Source organism: Electrophorus electricus, chromosome 2, assembly GCF_013358815.1.
Source record: "Electrophorus electricus isolate fEleEle1 chromosome 2, fEleEle1.pri, whole genome shotgun sequence".
NCBI lineage: Eukaryota > Metazoa > Chordata > Actinopteri > Gymnotiformes > Gymnotidae > Electrophorus > Electrophorus electricus.
The window spans coordinates 33,914,879-33,924,999 of record NC_049536.1 but is presented as its reverse complement, the minus strand read 5'-3'; the positions used below and the strand labels follow the sequence as shown (position 1 = coordinate 33,924,999).

Here is a 10,121-nt window from a genome sequence, read left to right as displayed (position 1 = left end):
TCTCCCCCAATTCCCACTTTCTGGTTGTCACAAGCTCAGAGAATCGCACCCACAAGCAGCTCCTGTGGGAAGTGGTGTTCGCACAGGCCGGCGGCGCGGAGCAGGGCTTCTGCCTGAGCCTAATGACTGTTTTCAGCACCGAGAGAGGCTTCATCTGCAGCCCGAAGAAAGAAAACACCAAAACAATGGCGCTTGAATTGTACACTGGAAGGGCATTACCGGCAAAAGATAATTTTTCATTTGCGTGTATGTTTGCATGTGCAATTGTGTGTGAGCGTGTGTGGCTTAGGGGCTGAGAAGTGAGGATCCTGTGGTGGTTGTGTTTGTATAATGTCTAACTGCATTTGCGTGGAAAGTACCCCTATGATGATTGGAAAACATGAAAACTCTGTTTCAGAGAAAGGCTGGACCCTGCGTGGAAAATACTGCCTTTCCGCGACAAACTGAACCCAGTCTTAAGATTTCCTTGACCAATTCACGTTAGGGCTGAGCGCATGCGCGCACACCTGCCGCGCAGCCGGCAAACGAGGCTGCGTTATGATTGGCTCCTGCCTTTTTTCCCGCAGCCGCTGGGGCCACAGCCGTGTACCCCATAGACCTGGTGAAGACGCGCATGCAGAACCAGAGATCCACGGGCTCCTTCGTGGGCGAACTGATGTACAAGAACAGCTTCGACTGCGCCAAGAAAGTGCTGCGATACGAGGGCTTCTTCGGCTTCTACAGGGGTAAAGAGAGACAGTCGCACCCGCAAAACACTCAGACAGAGACACACAAGCTGTAAGGTTTATTAACAGGGTTCAGGCTGTTAGGCAGCGATCCTTGAGGCTCTCAGAGGCGTCCGACTGAGATTACGGCAGCGGACGAAGATGTCCCTGCAGAGAGAGCTCATGACGTCACAGCAGTTTAAGGGAGATTATGATTCACAGCCTTCTGCGTCACAGGCATGGGTGGTCCTACGTCAGATATCGCCCAGGCTTTAGGGCTTATGGGTAATACAACACTGAGCAGTTATTAGTAAATAAAGGAGCAAACAGAGCGAAGCAGAGAGCACTCGTGTTTTCACACTTCAGCGTGGTGGGGATCCATCACGTGGGCCAATCCAGGAGCAAAGTCCTCCTGCCACACGCGGGGCCCTCGGGTGGGCCGTGGAGGGTCCGATTTCAGGATTCGGTGTAGTCCAGAAAACGTAATCCAATTGGATAACTTTATGAAAACTTGACCCACGAGATTGTTTTGAGATCATTAATTCTATTAATTCTATGGACTGTGGAATGAAATTCTGTTCATATCTTGCACTGACTGCTTTGTAACAGTGTTGACCTTGAAGCTTATATTAGACAGCACAGAGATTTAGCAGAAACTAGACGAGCAGCTTCACCACAGTCGGCTACAGTCCAGTGTAGATGTTGCATGTCCACACCTCACCCTGCATACAGTGGGAGAGTCCAAGACTGCCATCTGCTGCTGTCTCCAACACTGCAGCCTCTTCTGTTTATATGACTCCATTTCTCACCCTCCTCTTTGTTCTGATATCACAGTCTGTTCCCACTCTTGGTCAGCCTCATTTCCCCTCCATCTCTCTCTCTCTCTCTCTCTCTCTCTCTCTCTCTCTCTCTCTCTCTCTCTGTGTGTGTGTGTGTGAGAGTGTGTGTGTGAGAGTGTGTGTGTGAGAGTGTGTGTGTGAGAGTGTGTGTGTGAGAGTGTGTGAGAGTGTGTGAGAGTGTGTGAGAGTGTGTGTGTGTGTGTGTGAGTGGTATAGAGACACAGACTGGCTGCCCCTCATTCTGGCAGACGGCCACAAGCTCTCACTCAGCACTTCCTTCAGAACTTATCATATGGGCTGACGATGGGTTACATACACACACAGAAAAAGCGTGGCAGATACTCACTCACTCACTCTCTCTCTCTCTCTCTCTCTCTCTCTCTCTCTCTCTCTCTCTCTCTCTCTCTCTCTCTCTCTCTCGCACAAACAAACTCAGCTCCCTCAGAGCTCTATCTGAGCTGAATGAGACCCACTGAAACAGTTCGCACAACTCTGCTTGCCTGGTTTGCACACCCTTGTGCTTACACACACACACACACGCACACACACACAGATGCAGCTCTGTTCTCTCTTTTGTACAGTATCAAAACCATCAGGCTTTTCAAACACTGAGGTTTTTCTTGGTGTTTATCTTGCTTGTTCCAGTGGTGACGTTGTAGACTCTTCAGATCAGTAAAAATTACACTTTTGTAATTATGAAAAATTGCTGGGTTTTTCCCTCAGTTTCTGTTGTCATTGCATCTGAACTTTACACACACAACTATCCCTTTTGTTGAATTGCTAAGAACTTTTTAACACTGTTTTCACTATTTATTTATTTTATGAAACATATGATTGCAGAATAATATGTTCTGTGTTTTTGTAACCAAAAACCTAAAGTGCTGTTTTGTGCGTGCGCGCGGGCGCGTGTGTGTGCCCACGGGTGCCCACGGGTGCTCTCTGTCCGCTTCAGGTCTGCTACCTCAGCTGATTGGCGTAGCTCCGGAGAAGGCCATCAAACTCACGGCAAGTTATTAAAACCTCTGCGTCCAGTCATTCCCAACCCCTGTATGTCCCTCCTGAGCTCCCATAACGGCCCCTCATTAAAGAGTACACGTGAACAGCACCTGCTGCTGAACATGTTTCAACACGGGGGTCGTCTGGGGATTTTAGGGACAGAGAGATAGTGGAGAGATGGATTCGTCTCTCCCGATGGTGCCCCGGCCACGCTGGAGAATGACATGAGCGCGTCTGTTTCGCAGGTCAATGACTTTGTGAGAGATAAATTCACCAGCAAAGACAACACCATTCCACTGGCTGCAGAAGTGTTGGCTGGAGGCTGTGTGAGTACTGCGCGAGTGTGTCTGCACGCGGCTGTGTGAGTACTGCGTGAGTGTGTCTGCACGCGGGTGTGTGAGTACTGCGTGAGTGTGTCTGCACGCGGCTGTGTGAGTACTGCGCGAGTGTGTCTGCACGCGGCTGTGTGAGTACTGCGCGAGTGTGTCTGCACGCAGCTGTGTGAGTACTGCGCGAGTGTGTCTGCACGCGGCTGTGTGAGTACTGCGCGAGTGTGTCTGCACGCGGCTGTGTGAGTACTGCGCGAGTGTGTCTGCACGCGGCTGTGTGAGTACTGCGCGAGTGTGTCTGCACGCGGCTGTGAGTAATGCGCGAGTGTGTCTGCACGCGGCTGTGTGAGTACTGCGCGAGTGTGTCTGCACGCGGGTGTGTGAGTACTGCGTGAGTGTGTCTGCACACGGGTCATTTCGCATATGTGCATGAGAGTTGTGGGTGGAGGTGTGTTGAATCTGCTGGGTGTGTGTAAATACTGAGTTTAGTGTGTCTGTGCGTCGTGCCTGTGCTCAGCTGAAAGGCCTCCTGTGCCTCATGTTGAACAGGTCTGAGTCCAGCAGGTGTTTTCCTCTCTGCACTTTACTTGTAATTGATTCTGATGGAGTGGACGTCAAACACGCCTTTTCTTCAAACTCAAACATGCCTGGCTTCCAGCTTCCTCTTGCTGAATATTTACTTTGGTAAATGAATAAATCGTGAGCTTCGAACCACGCCAGAAAGAGAGAGAGAGAGAGAGAGAGGAGAAAAAAAATTGACAGCTTTAACTTGTACTAATTGAAAACTTCAGGGGCTCGTGATTTCCTCGTCCTTCATGGAGTAAACTTTGTGGCAGAGTGAGAGTACAATTACAAGCTTAGCAATGATAATGTCCTAAATGATTTTTTTCCCCACTGTACTGCTGTCCCTGAGAGCTAGGGGGTGGTGCCGTGGTCACTGAGTCACTGGGGCTGGGACATGATGTCCAGTGTATTTCTACCCCTGCTGATCCTCTGCTTCACGGCCCCATTAACTGACCACTGGATGCTATTTTTATCCCGCGTGCTAATTCATCTGCCGCCGGCGTTGCCTGGTGGGTGTGGCTGGCAGGACATGGGTGCTGCCATACCCTCTGCACCTAATGATACCCGCTGACAGAGAGCAGGCCGGCCGGATAGAGGAGAGGGCCCGGCCTGTGGCTGGACAAAGGGTGTTGGGTCTGAGGGGTCGCGACCCCTGTCAGGGCGTAATTGGGGGAAGGTGCCCTGGAGGGCCATGGGTAGAACCGGCCGGAGCTCGATCTTATTGAATTTGACAGCAGCGCACATACCTGTGGCTCTCTCAGCCCGGGGCGCCGGGGGACGAGCGGGAGTGTGTGCGTGTCCTGCCAAGTACAATACGGCCTTCTGCTATGGGACTATCCGGGACTCTCCAGGACTTGAGCACAAACATCAGAGGGATGTGACACTGAACCGTGAGTTCCTGTTCGCAAGGCCTTATACCATCTAATGGTGTGAAGTGCATAGAGCAGATACCCTTCTGTATATCCCCCTTCCAAAAAAATAATTACACATTACCTTAAACTATTGGATTCCCAAATACAGCTCAGCTGTCCTCAGAATTCAGTACACATATAAATACAGCTGACAAAGCCAAAGTGTTGTGTGTGTTTGTGTTTGTGCGTGAGTGCGAGTGCGAGTGCGAGTGCGAGTGCGAATGCGAGTGCGTGTCAGGCTAGTTGTTAGATAGGCATATGTGTCATGGTACATCTTACAGAAACTACGTAAATAATTTTTTCTTCTCTGGCTAAGATTTGGAGATGGAGGTGGCCAGTCGTGCTGAACTGAAGTTACGTATCCCACAATGTTTGTTTACGTGTAACTGCCATTCAAGGGCACAGGTAGCCTGTACATAGACAGTACGGCTTTTTATAATAATACCATAGCCCCTTCTTCGGGACACGGAGAATGCCCAGGCTGATACAGGCTCACCCTCACAGACACAATCATACATTTAATGGGTGAGATTATATCACAAGAAGGGGCACGTACGTATGCACACAGCAGCAAGTTCCTGAAGCCGTACTAATGAGCAGTTTGGAGTAGTGCCATAGAAACACGTGAAGTAGCCTACATGATCAGGTTTGTTTTTCGTTTAACTTTTTTATGACATTTATATATTTTTTTGTTATGCTTTCTCTTAAGGGTTAGAAGGCCCTGGAACACCACTGATATCAACATACTACTTTTTAGCAAGTCATACATGATTGCCTGAGAGTATTAAACACTAGATCAGTATGTTCATATACATCCTGGAAAGATTATCTGTTTGAAGACGATAGATTTGTTTAGGCTACTTGTTTAAGTGTTTTCTAGATGCATAAAATGGCACAAGAATAAAAGACAATGACTCTCTATAGGAACCATTTCTCAGTGCAACGGATATCCTAACTCTCGATCATTCCAGACCGTCTCTGGGCTTTTTTTGGGAAGCCAGTCGGATGTTTACAGAGTCGACTTCGACCCTGGGTGTCACCTCCACCCCACTGTGGCCCTGATTAGGCTCCAGAGGGGTGATAGATGCCCCAGTGTCAGAGGGCGTAAGGCCCCAGGCTGCCCCTACTCTGAGCGGCCTGTCCCCAGGGAGGAGAGGCCGAAGCTGGGGAGAGTGGAGCAGGAGAGTGGGCTGGGCACGTGGAGGGGCGGGGGGGTGTGGGTGCAGCCTCGGGGGCAGGGCACGGAGGGGCAAGGCTGCTGCTCAGGTCAAGCCTGGTTGGCTCCGTCTCACACCAGCTCCGATCCGACGTGACCCCCGAGTTTCCGCTCTGAATGGACGCTAGTGTCGTCGGAGGCTACACTCTGACACGCTGACGTCACTCCCTTAAAGAGAGCCTTGTTCCAGGGTTTATGTAGCTAATTTAGAGGCATTAATGGGGAGGTGAACGCTGACATGACAAAAATGGAAGGCCAAATTGTCAGCCTCGAGTACCCTCTCATATCTGATCACCCCATAAGACCTCAGATTCCTCAGTGACACACACACACACACACACACACACACACAAACTTCCAGTTTGAAACTCTCAGCATGTTCTAATTGAATTACTACAATGGGCAGCAAATTATAATTGTCATTATTCAATTCGCAGCTGTTTTTTTTCTGTTTCTGCTATCAGGCAGTCGAGCATGCAGGTCTCCCACCCAAGAGCAGTAACGCAGCTCTAATGTGAGCCTCCATCTGCATGTCCACAGGCTGGTGGCTCTCAGGTGATCTTCACCAACCCTCTGGAGATCGTGAAGATCCGCTTGCAGGTGGCAGGCGAGATCACGACTGGGCCACGGGTCAGGGCCCTTACAGTACTACGGGAACTTGGATTCTTTGGACTCTACAAGGTGAGCTGAGTGCTACTATAGACTACAGTGTTAATAAACTATACTGATACCAGAGCTTTTTGGTAAAGAATGAATATGTTTATATGGCTAAATAGAGACCAAGGTATCAGTTACACACATAAAAATGGCAAAAAACTAAAAGATTTAAACATAATATAACAATTTATGGGTGTGTATATACTAATATAATCTTAAGTGAAGTTTGTGACTCCTTGTCATCTGTAAGTGACAACCCTAACCTGACACTGTACACCTTGGAGTGGCTCTGTCAGGCCCGGAATTCTGCCGATTTCCGTTTCTGCTTGTCTTCAGTAAGGGAGTCGCAGTTTCAGTAGCTTCATGGTGGCCCTGAAAACATCTGTACTTGCAGAATGTTTTGGGTCACCGTCCTGCTGCAGACTCGAGCTCCTTCCACTGAGTTCCGAGCTGTTCGGTTGGATCTGAGCTGCTGAGATGTCTGTGTCCACGGCTGCCAGCCGCAGCTAGTTCAACTGATCCGAGATCAGTGAGCAGCTCCACTGGCTGCCCTCCATGTCACAGATGTGTCTCGCGGTAAACCCTCTGAGGTCATGCTGGTGTGTTAGTCTCTTCATGGTAATCTTGGACACAGCTTGAATAGTGCTGAATAGTGTTTTGTTCTGAACACTGGTTTTTATTCAAGTATTCTTTTTATTTAAATTTTCTTTTAACAATGGCTGTATTTCCTATAAAGTTGATCCACTCTGGACATACAGTAAATACTCTCAAACTAAGGCTGTCTGCACTTTCACTTCAGTAATACTCTGGTATACTGAAATAAAAGTGTGTTTTAATTTACAGTATTTTACAGTATTCATGAATTGCAGTTACGCTACATGTTCTCAGTGAACAAAACATGGATGCTGGTGGTGTCTGTTCCTTGGCTAGCTAGACAGGACAGTGTGACTGCAGCAGTCTATGTGGTGGATCTGGATGTGAATGTCTTTAAAGGAGATCCTGGCTGATCAGTGAGTAATGGCAAGCAGCAGAGATAAGAGACAACCAAACCATGACCTCACCACAGCCGAGTCTCCTCTGTTTGTGACAGTGATGTCATTCCTACCGAAAAGCATATGAGAACACACACACACACACACACATATTGAGTAATTGCCAGTAAAGGTAGTGGAAAGGCAGTGGAAAGATTAACACACCCTGTGCTCTCCAAGATCCTGTGGCTGTTGCCTCAGAACTCGGATAGGGTTCTCCTCTTCCATATTCTAACGAGGAGCAGGCAGTGCTCAGCTCGTTAAACCTCCCACTTCCTCTTCTCTGCGTGGAAAGGCACAGGCGTGAGCTGTGTGTGTGTATAAACTGTTCCTGTGGCCCTGAGCTTGGAGGTGTGTATGCGTGCGAGAGAGATGCACTGCGCTTTTATGTGGGAGAGAGAAAGTGAGTCAAAGTCTGTCTGTGAAGGTAAACCGTGCCTCTACAGGGTTTCTTCCTGGCCCAGAGTGTGTGTGCGTGCGCGCGTGTGTGTGTGCGTGCTAGGCAGTGTGGTGAAGACAGGCTGTCTCTCTCTCTCTCTCTCTCTCTCTTTTTCTACCTCTGTGTGTCTCTGCTGGTCTTTTTCTGTGGTTTTAGTCCCTAATGTCCAGGGTAGGTGTACACTGTAGCCCAGGGCCTTCAGTGGGCCTGCTTTGTATTTCAGCATTTTCTTGCTCAAATTCAACTTTAATTAAATTTAACAAGCCTGTCATTAGCTTGCAATCTGTCATTAGCTTACAAATTTGCTTAACTAGGTTGCCAGGGGTTGTTGTCTAGAAACTGTCTGGTCCTATGACATAACTAAACATTCTGAACACAATAAAATCAATAGGGTTGGAGCTTGGTGTCCAGTGGTGAGTTTTAGCTCAGCACACTAACGCTCACTGCTAGTGTACAGAATCTATAAGATTAGATGATTATTCAAGTAACATTTCCAAGCCAGTAAAGTCTTCAGTCAGTGTGGGATGAGTAGCAGATTATCGGATCTGCTGGCTACATGAAGGAAATGGGAACGTTCTGGAACTTTCTATACTTTCATCACTTCACCACTGGAAGGTAGAGCGCCTGCGCCTCTCATCTCTCACCTGCCCGCCCGCATCTCTCTGTGTTTGGCTGCAGGGGGCCAAGGCCTGTTTCCTGAGAGACATTCCTTTCTCTGCCATCTACTTCCCCGTGTACGCCCATACCAAGACGATGCTGGCAGACGAGGAGGGTAGACTGGGGGCACTGCAGCTCCTGACCGCCGGGGCCATCGCAGGTACGCACACCACACACCGCTTGTCCTCCGACCATCACGGAGGAATCGGTACAGCTTTTCCAGCAATACGCTTTCCACTCCGCAGTATGTGGATAAGCTAAGGGTCACTGGGTGAAGGACACGTTGTACGCCAGACCGAAAACGAGTCTACCAGTGAAGTGAACCCGTACGCATGAAGCGTTCATTGGGCGGTTCTTGATTACATCTCGGCGTGTCAAATCGAGATCACCTTGTCTTAAGGGCACCTCGTTGCTGTTTTGTGAATAATTGAACATGTCTTGTTCAGGTGTCCCCGCCGCATCTCTAGTTACTCCTGCTGATGTCATCAAAACGCGTCTGCAGGTAGCAGCACGTGCGGGCCAGACGACGTACAGTGGTGTGATCGACTGCTTTAGAAAGATTATGAGAGAAGAGGGCTTCAGAGCATTTTGGAAGGGAGCAGGAGGTAAACACCCACACCCACACACATGTGCACACACACAGAGCACTGAAATGAGGGGTTTCATGACTCTGGAACGAGGCACACCTGAGCTTCTGTAATTTGCGGTTGAAGACGTCTGTGTCCGTGCTTTATTGCGCGTGCAAGTGTGTGTGTGTGTGTGTGTGTGTGTGTGAGTTCACGCAGGCCTCTCTTTGTTCTCAGCACGTGTTTGTAGGTCCTCCCCCCAGTTTGGCGTCACGCTGGTCACCTACGAGCTCCTGCAGAGGTGGTTCTATGTCGACTTCGGGGGACAGTATGTGTCACGCTCACGTTTTTTCACACCCTTTTCAGAATCTTTGCGTCCAGCACACATTTGCTGACTCCGCCCTTCTCCTTATGAACAGCCGCCCTGCCGGATCGGAGCCCACACCTAAGTCGCGGATCTCTGAGCTCCCTCCCCTAAGCAAAGACCACATCGGCGGCTACCGTCTGGCTGCCGCTACGTTTGCGGGGATGGAGAGCAAGTTTGGACTGCACCTGCCCAAGTTCCGATCGTCTGGGACGGTACCAATCACGGCTGCTCTGCCAGAGCGGTCAGCCCAGAACCCGTAGACTCCCCCCCACGTTAACAACCATCTGTCGTTTCTCTATAGATGCACCTTTCCATTTCAACAAGTGTTCTTTCTTGCCTACCCCTGTATGAAAAAGACTATTTATTTATTACTTTTGTGTGGTTTGTACAAATGTTACTGTACATATCGTTAATCTGTGTGCAGGACTGTTGTTGATGGAGGAAAACTGAATGCACATCGTAAGTCTGAGAATACTAGGTTTCCCTAAGTAGCAGTGAAAACTCAAAAATGGACTGGAATATTGGAAATATTGTTACATTACTAATTTACCAAACATTTTGAGCAGCAGATACATTAGTGATGTCCAGGTCCTCAGTTTTGCAGCTATAGGTTTTTGTGAATCAGGTCTCCGATCTTTCAAATAAAAACATTGCTGCCAAAGTCGTGTGTGTAAATGAGTTTGTCATGACCCTCCTTATGAAATATAGCAGCAGGACATCTGACCTTACTGTCTGACAGGGTGTACAAATACTTAATTATAAAAATCATGGAGTGTTTGGAAAAATAGTTTAAATGTATTTTGTTCCATTTTAATAAATCACAATAGTTTCATTTAAAATAATTT

General features: G+C 48.6%; 1 protein-coding gene across 1 annotated transcript in view; it reads left to right on the top strand.

The window, feature by feature from the left end:
* LOC113588396 (calcium-binding mitochondrial carrier protein Aralar1) overlaps positions 1-9,951 on the top strand; it is a 21,431-nt gene extending 11,480 nt beyond the window's left edge. Inside the window, exons 11-18 of the mRNA XM_027027556.2 lie at positions 567-725; positions 2,496-2,548; positions 2,785-2,865; positions 6,100-6,240; positions 8,365-8,503; positions 8,790-8,948; positions 9,147-9,237; positions 9,329-9,951. Coding sequence (XP_026883357.2) covers positions 567-725; positions 2,496-2,548; positions 2,785-2,865; positions 6,100-6,240; positions 8,365-8,503; positions 8,790-8,948; positions 9,147-9,237; positions 9,329-9,536 — 1,031 coding nt within the window. The 3' untranslated portion in view covers positions 9,537-9,951. The remainder of the gene's footprint in view (positions 1-566; positions 726-2,495; positions 2,549-2,784; positions 2,866-6,099; positions 6,241-8,364; positions 8,504-8,789; positions 8,949-9,146; positions 9,238-9,328) is intronic.
* Positions 9,952-10,121: the final 170 nt, after the last annotated feature.